General features: G+C 44.5%; 1 protein-coding gene across 1 annotated transcript in view; it reads left to right on the top strand.

Moving 5' to 3' along the window:
- crebbpa (CREB binding protein a) overlaps nt 1–14,896 on the top strand; it is a gene marked incomplete at its 5' end in the record, with an annotated part of 34,025 nt that extends 19,129 nt beyond the window's left edge. Inside the window, 15 exons of the mRNA XM_071531193.1 lie at nt 1,766–1,884; nt 2,477–2,716; nt 3,100–3,188; nt 4,286–4,366; nt 5,207–5,263; nt 5,979–6,056; nt 6,167–6,234; nt 6,869–7,019; nt 8,216–8,362; nt 8,705–8,818; nt 9,068–9,233; nt 9,593–9,760; nt 10,260–10,421; nt 10,752–11,033; nt 11,346–14,896. Of these exons, the coding sequence (XP_071387294.1) occupies nt 1,766–1,884; nt 2,477–2,716; nt 3,100–3,188; nt 4,286–4,366; nt 5,207–5,263; nt 5,979–6,056; nt 6,167–6,234; nt 6,869–7,019; nt 8,216–8,362; nt 8,705–8,818; nt 9,068–9,233; nt 9,593–9,760; nt 10,260–10,421; nt 10,752–11,033; nt 11,346–13,604 (4,181 nt within the window). The remainder of the gene's footprint in view (nt 1–1,765; nt 1,885–2,476; nt 2,717–3,099; nt 3,189–4,285; nt 4,367–5,206; nt 5,264–5,978; nt 6,057–6,166; nt 6,235–6,868; nt 7,020–8,215; nt 8,363–8,704; nt 8,819–9,067; nt 9,234–9,592; nt 9,761–10,259; nt 10,422–10,751; nt 11,034–11,345) is intronic.
- Between the last annotated feature and the right edge of the window lie 2,637 nt (nt 14,897–17,533).

Raw genomic sequence — 17,533 nt, 5'->3', positions numbered from 1 at the left:
GGGAAATGTATGCTTATGTCACAACATGCCAGCTTTCATTAGTCAGTTAGTAAGTGGTTTAAGGCAAGTGTGTTTTAATGGTGAAGCATTTGCTTCTCAAAAATAACAAAATGTGACAGAGGACAAGACAAAGATGGTTATTATTGAACACAGGAAAAGTTAGGAGAGCTTTCAGAAATAAGAATCAGAACATGTGTTGGAACATTGTTGTCTACTCACATGTTGTCTGCCTTCCCCTTTTTGGTCGTGGCCTTGCACTTCATTTCTATGTATAGTAAATATGTGACGCGTTCTATCGTTTTCAGTCGGAAGTCGCAACGGCGCATTTGTGGATAAACGTGATTTTATGAGAAAAGATCGATTTTTGGCTGTTTTGGGGTTTCAACAGATTTTAATAAAATAAAGCCTTGGCTTTCTTTCTGTGTAAAAATTATTGTGAAATTCAACCGGTAAATATAGTTTTGAAGCTCGTAAAGGTAGGGTGACAAGCAGAACTACTAGCTTAACGCTAGTTTGTCAACAAAGCTCGCATTCCTCATGTTGCCAGGTTTGCGGTTTTCAATGTACTTGGAAATGTTCTAAATGCTGTAGGACTTAAAACGCTGTTTATAAAGTTTGTCAGGGTTGTATTTTGGAGTTTTGTTATTGGTTTGTTATTTTGGACTAGTTTCATTGATCATTTGACTGTTTATGGGTTGGGTTTAATTGACACTGGGAGGGTTTTGTCGCTACGAACCTGGCAACACTTCTCCCCGTCCCTCTCTCCCCTTACTATGGTGTGTGTGTGTGTGTGTGTGTGTGTGTGTGTTTGTGTGTGTGTGTGTGTGTGTGTGTGTGTGTGAGAGAGAGAGAGAGGGAGAGAGCGAGAGAGATTTAATTTAATTGATATTATTAAATATCGCGCAATGGACTGATATAATATCAGACTACTTTTTAACACTTAATTAATTGACTTTAAACTTTGAGGCCCTTTTTCTCAAAAACATAGTTTGGAAACAGTCAAGACATCAAGAGGTGCATCTCACTCAATCTTTGGAGTACAAAGATAATTTTGATATCACCAGAAAGCTTAAATTCTCCTCTTTCCAACAGTGTATTAAACTCAAAATGCTTTGAGGGGTCAATGTGACTGGAAATGATAGAGCAGGTCACATATTTACTCACCAGCCACTATATTAGGTACACCTGCTCCTTAACACAAATAGCCTGCTCCTCCAAACAGCCAATCAAGTGGCAGCAACACAATATATAAAGCATGCAGACACGGTGAAGTGGTTTAGTTTTTTGGTCAACCAAACATTAGAATGGGCAACATGTGTGATCCAAGCGACTTTGATCGTAGTCTGATTGTTGGTTCTCCATCTCAGAAACAGCTCCCCTCCTGGGATTTTCATACACTACAGTGTCCAGAGTTTACAGAGAATGGTGCGATAAACACAGAACATCCAGTGAGCGGCAGATCTGTGGCCGAAAGTACCTTGTTAACGAGAGAGTAGAGGTCAGAGGAGAGTAGGCAGACTTGTTCAAGGTAACAGTAAGCCCACAAACGCTCCAATAACAGCTCTTTATAACAGTGGTGTGCAGAAAGGCATCTCAAAACACATGTTGTTGGCCCTTATGATAAATGGGCTATAGCAGCAGATGACCAGCTGGCACTAGATAGGTGTATCTTTCCCCCCCAACTTTCTTTGTGTAACACTTGCATCTTGCCATTTCTTCATTCGTCTCTATCTCTCAACCTCTCCCCCTCCCCCACTCCCTCCAGTCTTTAAGCCTGAGGAGTTGCGCCAGGCTCTGATGCCCACGCTCGAGTCTCTCTACAGGCAGGACCCAGAGTCGCTGCCCTTCAGACAGCCGGTGGACCCCATGCTGCTGGGTATCCCGGTAGGTAACACACATACACAGAATGCCTAAGGTTTTCACTGTGTCAATGCAGTGCTGGGAAGCAGTCAGAGATCCATCTGTCATGAAGAGCGTGGAATACAATATGTCTTTTACAGTGGTGGAACTATTAAGGGAAATGAAAGGCGCCCAAAACAAGTTTTGAAATGTCATGGGAAGTTGTTCATAAACTTCTTATTGCTACAGTTCAAGTTTGCCTGCTGTAAGATTGAGTTACCTTTTGAGAAAGTAATAACCCAAGGAGCAAATATCCTGATTACATAACTCCCAAGTGATATTATTTGTTCTTAAAGTGAAAATTATACAGCTTTTGTTAAATAGCCAATTTGAATGACCCAGGTCTTCTTCTGGCCCAGTTGATGAATGATTGTAGTTAACTAAGTCAAGACCGGGGTCGTCAATTCAGCTGTTCAGTAAAAATGCAACATTAATAGCAAATATTGGTCATGGGAATTTCTGTTAAATGTTGGGGAAGATTTACGGAACAGATGCAGAATTTTAATTGGCAAAAATGTGTTGTACCTTTATCATTTGACCCTGGAACCTGTCCCTGTATCTGTCCGTCTCTCTCCAGGACTACTTTGACATTGTGAAGAACCCCATAGACCTGTCCACAATAAAACGCAAACTGGACACGGGCCAGTACCAAGAGCCCTGGCAATATGTGGACGATGTCTGGCTCATGTTCAACAACGCCTGGCTCTACAACCGCAAGACGTCCCGCGTCTACAAGTACTGCTCCAAGCTGGCCGAGGTGTTTGAGTCGGAGATCGACCCGGTCATGCAGGGCCTGGGCTACTGCTGCGGCAGAAAGGTGAGATGGAGAACAGGGAGCGGATGGAAGGAGGATGGAGGATGAAAGATGGAGGGAAGCAGTTAAAAGCGTAGATGTGGGGGTTATGATTTGATCTGTTAGCCAACCTTGTGATAACACCAGGGTGAAGAAATAACTTTAGTCACTGTTACTTTAGATTTTCAGACTAGAGTGAGTCCTCAGTCTGATGAGTGGTTGGTTGTCTAGTGGCTGGTAGAGTAGGCAGATTTTCCAGCCAAGGTCAAAATTTACCAGTATTACGCTGCTGGCTGTCGTTGATTTTCCTACTCTGGATAGTAGAGATTTATGGCACCTCTCTTCTTGAGTTTGAATGAAATGATTTTGGTTTGTAAATTCTTTTGTCCTCTCCCTTGCCTCTGCAGTACGAGTTCTCCCCTCAAACCCTCTGTTGCTACGGCAAGCAGCTGTGCACCATACCCACTGGAGGCACATACTACAGCTACCAGAACAGGTACCCATGTGTGTGTGGATGCATGCGTGTGTTAATGTATATGCATGCAATTATGGGTGGCTGTGAACTCAGCTATGAGTCTGGTATAAAATAAATTAAACATTGCACTTCATTACACACTTGGACACTTCATTACACATCGAATCTTACTGAAATGGCTTTATTATACATATACTGTCACACATTTGCATGCACAGTTGCTTATTAAGTGTCTAATTGGCTATAAATGCAGCCATTTGAACTATATTGCCCATTCCCAGGGCCGTGGGATCTGTTACCCTGTAGCTGTAGAGCGAACACTGTGACCCAGGCGGTAGTTTCATCATGACAGCTGTGGCCTGCGTGGCTCTGCCTCCCAGGCCCGGCGTGGCACAAGACTACATAGTGGTTTTACTCACAACAACATTTAGCCCATCAGCCAACATTTAGCCCATCGGCACACAGAGAAACACTCTCCCCAAAGACTGTCAGTAACATAGGATTTGGGACGGCTCGACACATAGAGCCGCAAGGCAGTGTGTTGATTTTTTTTTTTTTTTGCTCAGCATCCATTCAGGGACTCAGCTGAATTCAGTGTTGCTGCCCCCTCTTTTGTAAGGCAGCTGAAAATATAATGCCTTGGTTAAGGCCACAAGCAGCGTTGCGTATCATTGCGTTTTCCTCTCTGTTGAAAGCCAGCACATGACTGCTCGCACTGCGTTACCTTGCACCCCCTGCTGCATGGTCTGTGTAACTGCAGCTCTGTTTTTCGGTGGGGCTTTTTCTTGACGGGGCACTTTGAGAATGGAGCTGTGCAGCAGCAGTAATGATACAGCACAGCCTGACAGGCAGCATGGGGCTCCTGCAGCGCGGTCTATTTACACTCGCAATGGGAGCTCAGGGATTCCCTCTCTCTCTATTGTAATGCACAAAAACACTTGTGTTATTTTGCGCGCAGTTGTATCTGACACATATAAACAAGTACCCGAGTCCTAAATATTACAAAGTTACACATTTATACACTTAAAATAAAAGTAAAACGCGGGGAGGCGCACTCAACTGTTCTTTCAACCACGTGTGCAATTTTGAATGTGCTAAATGACTGTGTATCCTTGCAGGTATCATTTCTGTGAGAAGTGCTTCAATGAGATCCAGGGGGAGAGCGTGACGTTGGGGGACGATCCCGCACAGCCGCAGACGTAAGTGAACCTGCTGTTGACTTTACCAATACAAAGAGGAACTCGATTTGCCACCCGCATATTTCAAAACAAATTTTGCAGACATGCCGTCATCACCGGAGACTTGTGGCTTTTTATTATTCATGGAACCCATCACATTGTTAGAACATCCTTTTCTTTCACTCCTGTTTTGGTCATACTCTGTTGAAACCCAAAGGGAAATTCAGGAGTTTATAGGGATTCAGTGTCTTGCACAAGAATGCTTGAACTTGAGTTGTCCCTGCTCACTATGCCATTGTTTCCCATGTTTCATTGTATTTGAAAGCTGAAGTAACAGAAAACATTTCTGTTGTGATCGCACTATCCCACAAACTATTTTTCAACAAGTGGCGTTATGCAGTTGTTAATAAAATGGCGAGAATGTCTCCCTAATTTTTGTTAACATCTTGCAAAGTGACGCCTGCATTTAGATCCTCCACTGGATTGGACTTCAACCTCAAATCCATCATTCAACTCATGCATTTGTGTGCTAGCGCTTTTTAGGTGCTCAGTCAGTATGCATTAATGGAGTGGCATAGAACAACAGTAAATATGCACATGCTCACACATTCAATCTCAACGCCATCTAGAGTAATCCTGTGCATACAGACTCTGCATTGCCATGAACACACACAGCCCAGCTCTTGCTCCGTCCTGAGCAACTAATAAACTAATTGCATTTGTTTTGGGCGGGTAGAAAAATGCCTCAAAGTTGTTGTTTATTTTTAGATTCGGCTTAATCCCTGTCTGTGTGTTTGTGTGTCTCTTTCTCACCGTCTCTCCTTTTCGCTCTGCCTCACATTCCTTTCCTTGTCTCTTCAGAATGATATCAAAAGACCAGTTTGAAAGGAAGAAGAATGACACACTAGACCCTGAACCGTAAGTAGACACACACCCACGCCCTTTCAGTGAGAGAGCCTAATGTTACATAATAAATGGATATGGTCTTTCAGGGGTTACTTTTTGAGTTAGTCTAATTTCTGATGAATAATCGTTTTTCCTGCTTTTTTCCCTACTTTTTTTTTTTTTTTTGTTCCCGATCACATCTTTGAAAGTAAACATCCTTTTTCTGCCGCACACATCTGGCTTTGTTTTTGTGCTTTTGGTGCACAGTCTCCATATTTTCTCCCTAGCTTTCAGATCAATCGGTTGGGTTTCAGTAGAGCCCCAGGGCAGCTCAGCAGCGCCACCTGCTGAATGGAATCACAGCTCTGTGTCCCAAGAGAGGTTTTCCATCAGAAAATATGGGCCCATGCACTTCGATATGCAGTGTTTGTCTTTCGCAGAGTTAAATTGAATGCAAAATACTTTTTTTTTTTTTTTTTTTTTAAATCCTCCTACAAAGGCGCACTTGCATTGGCTGGCTTGCAAGTGCGTAACGACTGGAGGAAGATGAAACTGAATGGAGATGTCTGTGTTGCTTGCTGCCTCTGCAGTTAAGTTGTCAACAGTCATACAAATGAAGGCCACTGGCAACATGAACTGAAGCTGTGTGACAATTTGTACAGTGGTTTCAAGCCTGTGACCTTTCAGCTACAGGGCGGTCTTTCTTCCCGCTGAAATATCCAAAGTCTTACATTTTCCTTTTCTTCAGGTTTGTTGAATGTAAAGATTGCGGACGGAAGATGCACCAGATATGTGTCTTACACTACGATGTCATCTGGCCATCTGGGTGAGTTCTCATCCCCCTAATTTTCCCAGATGGACAGCAGTACTGTTGCATATCTTCTGTGGTAATAGTAGCAAAAACTATATATATTTTCTTTTTCTCTTTTTTTCCAGATTCATCTGTGACAATTGTTTGAAGAAGAGCAGTAAAACACGGAAGGACAACAAGTTTTCTGCAAAAAGTTAGTGCTGTTCTCTATATTCAAATGCTTCAATCTCAGTTCCCCGGACCAGTTTGGACCAGTTTTCCCCCACAGCTTGTCATGCAGTATTCAGAATGTCCATAGCTTAATGCAGTTTTGTTTCACAAGCACTGAAGAAACAAGATAATATAAACCACCTCCATCTCCATATGGACTGCATATGTCTCTCTGATAATAACCATCGGTGGCTTTCCTGCAGTGGCTGCCTTTTTTGTTGCTGGCTTTGTGGTTTTACTGGCATTCTCCTCTGGTGTTTGTAAGACATAGAGAACATTTCTGACCTTTATGGCATATGGTGTTAACTTAGATTACATCTGCCACTGTCTCTCATGAAACTTCACTCTGCTTGTGGAAAGCCCTCGTAACTCTAACTTCTGGTGGTTTTCATGGTTTTACTTGTGCTGAAGACTTACTAGAGGTCCTTTTTAGAGGTAGAGCAAGTCCATGACCCATGAAACCAGTTAAAGCCCACAATAACATTTCACAAATGGATTGTTGTCAATCTGAAATTGAGGCTGCGTTTCTTAAATCCTGCAAAGTTAACGGGAGTTGCACATTTTCCGAATTGTTTTTCCTCATTGTTCCTGTGTGTGTGTGTGTGTTCTCATTATAGGGCTACAGTCGACACGGTTGGGAATGTACATAGAGGACCGTGTGAATAAATACTTGAAGAGGCAGAACCACCCGGAGGCCGGAGAGGTGTTTGTGCGAGTGGTGGCCAGCTCCGACAAAACGGTGGAAGTTAAACCAGGCATGAAAGCCAGGTGAGAGCAACGATAACGGCAGCGGTGGAGGTTCAGACTGAGGAGTGCTTGATCATTTAAACTGATCTTTCAATCTAATATTTTATCCATCAAAGAATGTTAATGATGTAGAGATGGGTTTATAATCCAAAGTAACTCATATAATGGTAAAAACACTGACTTGAAACCAACTTATGGACAAAAACTGTCTTGGTCAACTAAATAAACAACAACTGAATAGTCCACAATGACGACAGAGTTTTTACACTGCCAATTACCTGTCCCACCCTCTTTGATAATGCCATTTGTAAATCCACAGGCACAGGTACTATTTGTCCCAAGCTTATTTTTTATTGTCCCTGCCATACAAAGATGAATGCCCTCTATAAAGCTTTTATATCCACTCAGAAGCCTGCATGTTTGACTAGATGGCACACACACCCTGTGACTACCTCAGAGGGTCAGTCACTATTTAGTCAGACGAGATCAAAGTCTGTGATGCTTGTCCCATCCTGGGAGGGAGGTGGCCCACATAGAAGAGCCTGTTATCTTCAAGTTGACTGATTCAAGGCTGTTTGCTTTTTATTGACTCAAGGCCATTTGGTTTGAATTGTGCCATTATACTCCTGACTGTCACTAAAAGCAGTGATACACAGGGCAACTTTTTGGTCATCTGACAATCTTGTTGCCAGGGTCCCCATTAAGTCACAATGAAATGAAAAATGACTAACCGGAAAACTGGTGGTTGCTTCATGGTGTACCAGTGGGCGTACACAAAAATTCCACCCAATACTAACCATTGCAGATTTTTTTAACCAACACCAACCCGGTTTGAGCATCTGCCAATACCGAGTACCAATATGTTTGTGATTGATGTTTATTTTTCAACTCCACTCTTTGTAAAGTCCGACGTCTGAACTCCAAATGTCTGGAGTGAAGCCAATTGCAGTCACACGTTTCATCTTTTCAATAAATACATCTATAAATAGATCAGAAGTTGATGGAAAAAATGCTAGGTAAACAAACAGAGAGAAAGTTTTTTTTCCCTGAAAAACATTTTAATAGATTTTGGATGCTGTGTCTTGATGTGTTGCTTGTTGCAAGGAGTGTTGCCCATCTGCTGTTTAATAAAAAAAAATCCCAGTTTCACCAGCCTAATAGACAACACATTAAGCTATGCACGCATTTTGATGTTTTTTTCCTTTTCTTTGTGCCAGGTTTGTGGACACAGGCGACATGCCCGAGGCCTTTCCCTACAGAACCAAAGCACTTTTCGCCTTTGAGGAGATTGACGGCGTGGACGTGTGCTTCTTCGGCATGCATGTGCAGGAGTACGGTTCCGAATGCCCATTCCCCAACACCAGGTCTGTACCCGGTGTACATGGATAGTGATATGTAGTGATTGTATGTGGTACATGGTAATAATGGCATGTGGCATTTTAGAAATATAGGAATTTGGAGTCACCAAATTAGACAAAATGCACTTAGAAATGTGTGTCTTTGCATATATCTTTGAGACACACAAACATGAGTGCATTTCACCAGAAGGGCTGACATATGGTCAGCAGTTTGCTACGTGTGGAGCTCGATGATGGACACTCTGGCTGTTGCAGGGATCGAACCTGAGCCGTCCTACTAACCTACAGGCACCTCGGCTGCCTTATTATAGACGATGTTAACCTTATTCCTCCTCTCCCCCTCCTCAGACGGGTCTACATATCGTACCTTGACAGTATTCACTTCTTCAGACCTCGGCTGCTACGAACAGCAGTCTACCACGAGATCCTTATCGGCTATCTAGAATATGTCAAGAAACTCGGGTAAGCCTCACTCTCCCGCTCTTCTTCTGCTTCTACTGCATTTCTTTATCTGTTTGACTGTTTCTTTTAAAGGAGTATAGGCAATCCACAACCCTTATGTTTTTTTCTTTTTTGAGAGGGTAGATGGGAACACTGAGAGGGGTACAACATAGGGAAGGGAGTCCTAGGAGATTCAGTTCCAGGCCAGCATAAGCCCTAACAACTACACTATCTTTCTGGTCTGAGTTTTTGGTCTGTGTGTCTCTGCAGGTACGCCCAGGGCCACATCTGGGCGTGTCCGCCCAGCGAAGGGGACGACTACATCTTCCACTGCCACCCTGCCGACCAGAAGATCCCCAAGCCCAAGAGGCTGCAGGAGTGGTACAGGAAGATGCTGGACAAGGCCTTCGCAGAGAGGATCCTGCATGACTACAAGGTGAGGAGCCATTTTCTCACATCACAACTTCATTTTGTTCAGAACTAAGACTAATTGCAAATTTTCAGATATACAACTTCCATTAATTTGTAAAGGGAGACCATCAGTGTCTTGCTTTTCTTTTGTTTTACTGTATCCTTGAACACATCTCTGCTAATTCTATGTGAAAAAAAAAATCTTAAATTTCCTACATTGTCCTTACTAACAAGTACATAAATAGAATATAGAAATGCTCAGCACGTTGGAATATTTAAAACATTGCAGTTGAACGTCCAGCTTTCGGTTTCTGTTGCACCAGAACCACTTGAATGGGCCTTGTTTTTGTGTAGTTTGAATCAAGCTTTTTGTCTTCCTCTCAGGACATCTGCAAGCAGGCGACGGAGGACCGCCTGACCAGCGCCAACGAGCTGCCCTACTTTGAAGGCGACTTCTGGCCCAACGTGCTGGAGGAGAGCATCAAGGAGCTGGAGCAGGAGGAGGAGGAGAGGAAGAAGGAGGAGAACACCGCTGCCTGTGAAACTCCTGAGGTCAGAACAGTATGATATGGTTGATGCATGGCTGCTGGAAGTGTGATATTAATTTACCACACGGCTTCCTTCGCCTAAATTAGTTACAACAGCCATTTTGCAGTAGAACGCGACAAGAGTTACAAGTATTCTTTCTTATTCTGTGGCTTAGTGGTAGTGTATCTTTTTCAACACTTTTAATTGTGAGTATGATGCAAGATAAGATGAAACCTAATGATCTGTGAGGAGAAATGAGGTCATTGCAGCAGCAAAGAATAGGATACTGATAGAAAAGAACACAGAAAATATAGAAGATAACACCAACAACTAACTTTAACAAAAAACACATATTGAAGATAGAGATGCAGCACCTCTGTCATCATCCATAACTAATATTTACTTGAAAGAATTCTCACTATATTGACTCATGACAGATTCTGTCAATACTCAACATAGCGAGAATGTGTGCTCTTTAAATAAGCTTATTTGTATAATCTCTGCCGTTGTATTTAACCATCAGGGCACGCCAAGTGACAGCAAAAATGCCAAGAAGAAGAACAACAAGAAGACCAATAAAAACAAGAGCAGCGTGAGCCGAGCCAATAAGAAGAAGCCTGGGATGCCGAATGTAGCCAATGACCTGTCCCAGAAGCTCTACGCCAACATGGAGAAGCACAAAGAGGTGAGCCTCCGTATAGATTAAGCCATGTTTTGTGTTGTGTTTTGTTTTGATACAATTCACAAGTGCCACTGGAAGTTGTTTTCGGATTATACAGACACATTATGATTCATGGGCCATAGTTTCATGAATGAAGACAGCCACCAGAAAGGTGACACATACGCTTACAAAATGAGTGATTCCACAAAATTAGAACAAAGTATGGTAATTCTTTAATTCCATATTTCCAAAATGGATGTATAGCATTTTGGAAATGAACTCTTAGGATATGTCTGAATGCCCATTTCAGTTTTGCTATGCGTCTCTCACCCTCTCTTACTTTGTCTCCTCAAGGTGTTCTTTGTGATCCATCTGCACTCCGGTCCCATGGTCAACACCCTGCCGCCCATCATTGACCCCGACCCCCTGCTGACCTGTGACCTGATGGACGGCCGCGACGCGTTCCTGACTCTGGCCAGGGACAAACACTGGGAGTTCAGCTCCTTGAGGAGGTGCAAGTGGAGCACCATGTGCATGCTGGTGGAGCTGCACAACCAGGGCCAGGACCGCTTCGTCTACACCTGCAACGAGTGCAAGCACCATGTGGAGACGCGCTGGCACTGCACCGTCTGCGAGGTGAGAGAAGATTGCTCTGTATTCTTTATTGACACAGGAATTCGTCTTGCGTCCAGTGTCCAAAATGGTTACAGTCGCACAGTTAAAAACTTAGACAGACGAAGCTTAAGTGTAATAGTTAAGTAGTCATTGAATATACATATTATGACAGTTAGAAAGATAAAGGGGGAGTGGGTCTGGATCGACTAGATCAAATGTATGATCTCTTGGTGACATGAGATAATTTGTGAAACATTTGTCAAATCTGTAATTACTCAGACTTTGTTGCACTTGTGTTAACTACCGTATTTCTCTGTCTCTCTCTCCCCTCAGGACTTTGACCTGTGCATTAATTGTTACAACACCAAGGGCCACGAGCACCAAATGGTCAAGTGGGGCCTCGGCCTGGACGACGACAGCAACGGCCAGAGCGGAGAGGCCTCCAAGAGCCCGCAGGAGAGCCGGCGTTTAAGTATCCAGCGCTGCATCCAGTCCCTGGTCCACGCCTGTCAGTGCCGCAACGCCAACTGCTCTCTGCCGTCCTGCCAGAAGATGAAAAGGGTGGTGCAGCACACCAAAGGCTGCAAGCGCAAGACCAATGGTGGCTGCCCCGTATGCAAGCAACTCATCGCTTTATGCTGTTACCACGCAAAGCACTGTCAGGAGAACAAGTGTCCTGTCCCGTTCTGCCTGAACATCAAGCACAAGCTCCGCCAGCAGCAGCTGCAGCACAGGCTCCAGCAGGCCCAGTTGATGAGGAGAAGAATAGCCACCATGCAAGGCAGAACCATGCCTCTACCGTCCCCGCCGGCCTCAGCTGCCCCCAGCACACCCACTTCCCACCCCCAGCCCAACACCCCCCAGACGCCCCAGCAGCCACTCTCCAACCAGCCACAGACCCCCAACACAGCGGGTGTCATGTCCCCTTCCTTCCCCAACACGCCCCGCAATGGCCAGCCTCAAACGCCGGTATCCCAGGGCAAGCCTGGGCCCCAGGCCTCCCCTCTACACCAGCAACAGTCCCCTCTTCCCCAGCCGCCCCAGCAGCCCCCGCAGCAGCAGCCTCCCCTGGCCGCAGTCAAGATGGCACGGCACATCGAAATGATGGCCCAGGCCCAGCAGAACCAGCAGAACTACCGGGTCAACATGAACGGCCTTCCCATGAATCCCCAGCAGCCACAGCAGCGCATGGCCGGACCCATGCAGCCACCCATGCAGATGGTGCCAGGGCCCCGGGGGCCCCAGGTCATGCAGCCCGGCATGGCCCCGGGACAGTGGCCTGGAGCTGGGGGACCCATGCAGGCTGCCCAGTCACAACAACCAGGCCTTCCCCAAGGCCAGTCTCCGCAGCAGGCCATGACCATGCAGCGAGCCATGATGCCCCAAGGGCAGCAGCCACAGCCCCAGAGGATGCTGGTTCCCCAGCAGCCTGGCGCCCGGCCACAGACACCCCAGAGACCCGGTGCCATCGCTCCCAACGCCCTCCAGGACCTCCTCCGCACCCTCAAGTCTCCCAGCTCGCCCCAGCAGCAGCAGGAAGTCCTCAACATCCTCAAATCCAACCCCCAGCTAATGGCCGCTTTCATCAAACAGCGAACAGCCAAGTACCACGCCACCCAGCCGCAACAGCCGGGCCAGCAGCAGCAGCCTGGCATGCCAGCAATGCAGGCCATGGCCATGCAAGGAGGGGCGGTGCAGAGGCCCGGGATGCCCCCGCAGCAGCCCCAGCAGCCTCCTGCCCAGGGCATGGCTGCATTAGGGGCCCAAGGGCAGCTGATGAACCCAGCACACAACCCCAACCCCCAGATCCAGGAGCTCTACCGCCGGCAGCTCTTAAGGCAACAGCAGCAGCAGCAGCAGCAGCAGCAGCAGGGAGTGATGCCTCAAGGCCACCCGGGCCAGTTCCCCCCTCAGGCCCAGGGAACAGCAGCCACGTACTCCCAGCTGCGCATGCAGCAGCAGCAGCAGCTAGCCATGCAGGCGGGCGCAGGAGCAGCCGGGGGACCCATGGGCCAGCTCCCGCCCATGGCTCAGATGGGCCAGCCCGGCATGGGGATGGACTCCACCCAGAACCTGCTCCACCAACGAATGCTCCAGCAGCAGCAGCAGCTTCCCCAGCAGCAGCAGGCCGTCCTGAAGCAGCAGATGGGCTCTCCGGCCCAGCCCGGCCCCATGAGCCCCCAGACCCACCTGCTGGCCGGCCAGCCCCAGGGTGGAGCCCACCTCCCCGGCCAGCCCGCCCTGGCCAACGCCCTCAGCAACCAGGTCCGCTCCCCGGCGCCCGTTCAGTCCCCCTGCCCGCCCTCGCAGCAGCCCCAGCAGCAGCCGCCACATTCCAGTCCCTCGCCGCAGGTCCAGAACCAGCCGCAGCCCTCGCCGCAGCACCCGCCTCCACCGCACTCGGGGTCCCCCCGCCCGGGTCTGGGGGGCCCCCTGTCAGGGTCCATGGAGCAGGGACACATGGGGACACCAGAACAGAGCGCCATGCTACCGCAGCTTAACACGCCCAACAGAGGAGGGCTGAACAGTGACTTGGGGATGGTGGGAGATGCTACAGGGGACACGCTGGAGAAGTTTGTGGAGGGATTGTAGCATTTCTGCTGGGAACTGAAAAACCCCCAGGAACCCATCCTCCCACTCCTCTTCCTCGTTTCCCCCGGACTCTTTGTCCTGTTAGAGGGCTTTGTTTGTTCTTTCTAAGGTTGAGAACGCTTTTTGTACTGACATGTAAAAAGTTTCAAGAGTTGTAAAGAGAAAAAGAGAAAATTTGGGGGAAAATAATACAAAAAAAAAAACAATGTCAACACTTCTAGGGAATGTAATAGTTTCCTAAACCCAAGTGATGGGTATTTCTTCCTTAAAATGTTGAGGGATTTGCAAATTGCTTCTTAAATGAAATTTAAATCACAAAGAATATATTTTTTGGTTGAGACCAAATGTGCTCGATACTTGTTTTATTTTTGGTTTGTTTTTGGTATGGTTTCATGCCTTTCTCATTTCTTTTTTTAAAGAAAATTTACAAGACAATTGCATTATATTATTCATACCTTTTTATTTTGTACCTTTGGAAAAAACTTAAAGCATTTTTGTGTTGGAACTGTAAAATAATTTGTCTGGGAATTGGGCCAGGTTTTCGTTCTCTTCTCAAGCTGTCATTCCTGGCAATTGTAATCTAGTGTTGTACCATTTTTCAAGACGATGCGTTCAGGGACGGAGACTCCTCCCTTCCTCTTTGTGTGTATGAAGAGCACTCAGTTGTATTAAAATAGGAAACGGACTGCGGCAGGTTGTGTACACACGGGCATGTATGCAGGCGCACATGAAGACACTGACACAAACCCTCACAGTCACTCTAAAAGAAACACAGCTCCGACCGGTTTCACAAACAAGGAAAACAAGGACTGCAACCTACATCTAAGTGGCCTGGAAATCGGAAAAAAAATCTGTCTTGCAGGTGTAGAAAATTGTTGCTTTGACATTAAAAAGAATTTGTCATACCTTTTTTGTCATACAAATGTTGTAAAGTGTAAAGAGAGAGCGAGAAAGAGACCAGCCCCCTAAGCTGAGACGGAATGATTACTGGTTGACTGCTTGTTTATAGGCCACATCTCTGATGACGCCCTGCGCTCTAAATTTTACACTACGCTGTGTGCTATCTAGGGATTTGGGGCGCAGTGGAGATTCACCCTGAGGAAAACTAAACGTTATCAACCCTCATTCCTCTCTCACACAAAAACTTGAATTAGGGGGATTTACTTTTTCTCCTATTGTAAATCATGCAAGTTATTAAGCGAAATACTATAAATATAAGGAAGAGAGAATGAAATCACTGTATAAACTGGTTAAAGACTCATTTCTTACTTATATACCATATTGTTAAATAAACTGTGTGCAACAGAAGAACTTGAGTTACTCCGTTGACTAAATAATTCCTGTCAGTATTTGTGTTGTCTAACTGAGATTCAGCCTTCAATCACCATCAATTGTGGAAGAAGAAAAGGTGGGAGTGGACAAAGAAAGCTCTACAAGTGCTTTCACCCCGACCTTTGACCTTTTTGTGGAGGAGGGGGGGGGGGGCAAGGGAAAAGAGAACTTCCTGATCAACAAGTTATCACAGTATATATTTCAAATAGAGCTGCAACGATTAATCGATTAGTTGTCAACTATCAATCGGTTTGAGTTATATTTTAAGAAAAATAAGTCAAAATTCTCTTGATTCCAGCTTCTTAAATGTGAATATTTTCTGGTTTCTTTACTCCTCTATGACAGTAAACTGAATATCTTTGGGTTGTGGACAAAACAAGACATTTGAGGACGTCATCTTTTTCTGACATTTTATAGACCAAACAACTAATCAATTAATCGAGAAAATAATCGACAATGAAAATAATCCTTGGTTGCAGCCCTAATTTCAAATACTTTTCCTTTGATGTCAGCGCTTCACAGTATGCTGACTGGTTTTAAACGCCACCTGACATCATGCAAATTGGAAAAGTGGTTCAGTTAGAAGTTTTGTCACAATTTGAGTCCTTTTGTTCAGCAGGCAAATAGATAACTGATCACTGAACTAGAGATTTTCAGTGTGGAGGCAGAAGTTTAACCGTCAGTAAAGCAGCTGTTCATCCTGCGTCAGGGCGGTTAGGAGAATGTCAGTGATGGAGCTGCGACTAGCGATACTTTCAATGTCGATTAATCTGTCAATTTTTTCGATTAATCATTTAGTCTAGAAAAAGTAAAAAATAATGACAAATGCCCACCGCAAGTTACCAAAGCCCAAAGTGATGTCTTCCAATTGCTGACTAGTCTGACCAGCAGCCAAAAAAACCCCAAAGTATTTATTTTATAATGATATGACACCGAGAAAAGCAGCAAATCTTACCATTTGTGACGCTGTAACCAGCAAATGCTTGGTATTTTTACTTGATAAATGACTAAAATGATGAATCGATTGTCAAAATTATAATCGACTAATCATTTCAGCCCTAGTTGAGGATAGTTTAACTGCAGTAATGCTTATTGAGATACATTTGTTGCAAGTAGTATCAAACTAATGTAAGCTATATAGTCTTTTAATGGGGAAAAGCTCAAGTAAATGCTTTTCTGAAAATGTACTTGATTTTTGTATAATGTTGGTTGCTTGCCTTAAGTCTTTCATCCTGTCTGGGGTCAAAGGTCATGAACACATTTACAGACAAAGTGTGTGTGTGTGTGTGTGTGTGTGTGTGTGTGAGAACAGCAAATCTTTTGAATCAAGTCCAACCATTTTTAGAGAGATTATGTTTTTTTTTCTATTGCAGAGAAGTTTCCCTAAACCAAAGCAGTGTAACTTCATATCAGGACACAATAATTAAGAAGACAAAATTGTGCTGATGAACAGTGGTGGAAAGTAACTTTATTTACAATTTTGAGATACTTGTACTTTACTTGAGTATTTCCATTTGATGCTACTTTATACTTCCACTCCACTACATTTCAGAGGGAAATATTGTACTTTCTACTCCACTACATTTATTTGACAGCTTTACTTTTCAGAAGGAGATTTTACACAATGGATAATATAACAAGCTTTTAAAATACAACACATAGTTAAAGATGAAACCAGTGGTTTCCAACCTTTTTGGCTTTTGACGTCTTAAAAAAAGCAGTGTGTAGTCGGGTCACATTTCAGATGTCTATGAGTTGTTAACAGCTCCACCAAATAGTGATTTTTCCCTCTAAACCTCACATGGTTTCATTTCAATAAATGTTCAAATGATCCAATATTTCAGCAAAAGATCAAAGATTAGAGAGAAAACTGAAAACAGATTTGTGTATCAGAACTTTGTTTTTTCTTCTTTCCTCTCTCATTAATCATCTCACGACCCCTCAGATTTATCTGGTGACCCTTTGGAGGGGCCCGACCCCTAGGTTGGGAACCACCGGCCTAAACTAGCTAACTGTATATAAAGTAGTTCAAACTAGCTCCACCTCCAGCAGCTACAACAGTAACATGCTGCTTACACACTGATGCTTCAGTATTAATAATCTAATGATGTCATATATAATAAAATATCAGTCAGAGGGACCAAACCACCACTTTTACTTTAATACTTTAACTACATTTTGCTGCTAATACTTATGTACTTTTACTTAAGTAGGATTTTTCATGCAGGACTTCTACTTGTAATGGAGTATTTTTACATTGCTGTATTGGTACTTTTACTTAAGTAAAGGATCAGAGTACTTCTTCCACCACTGCTGATGAACTAGGAAGAATTTATACATGTCATTGATGGTGTTTGATGTCCATACCCAGGTAAACCTACCTGTGTATTTGTGTAATAGTTTGTCCACCTTTTTAACGTAAACTGACAAATTTTGATGACATGAATTCATAGTGTATATCATAAAGTAGTGTTAAACTGATGTAAGTTATATAAGGATGGTGTGTTTTAAGGGAAAATAACTGTTTTTCTAAGGATATAAATGTTTTTTGTTTATATTGGTAGATACTTGCAGTGACTATGCCGGAGTGGAGCTCA

This window comes from Centroberyx affinis, unplaced genomic scaffold (assembly GCF_046629955.1).
Source record: "Centroberyx affinis isolate AG114_WGS23_722 - 3 ecotype Tasmania unplaced genomic scaffold, CSIRO-AGI_Caff_v1 ptg002053l_1, whole genome shotgun sequence".
Taxonomy (NCBI): domain Eukaryota; kingdom Metazoa; phylum Chordata; class Actinopteri; order Beryciformes; family Berycidae; genus Centroberyx; species Centroberyx affinis.
Note: the sequence above shows the minus strand (reverse complement) of the source record. Positions and strands in the feature narration are given on the sequence as shown.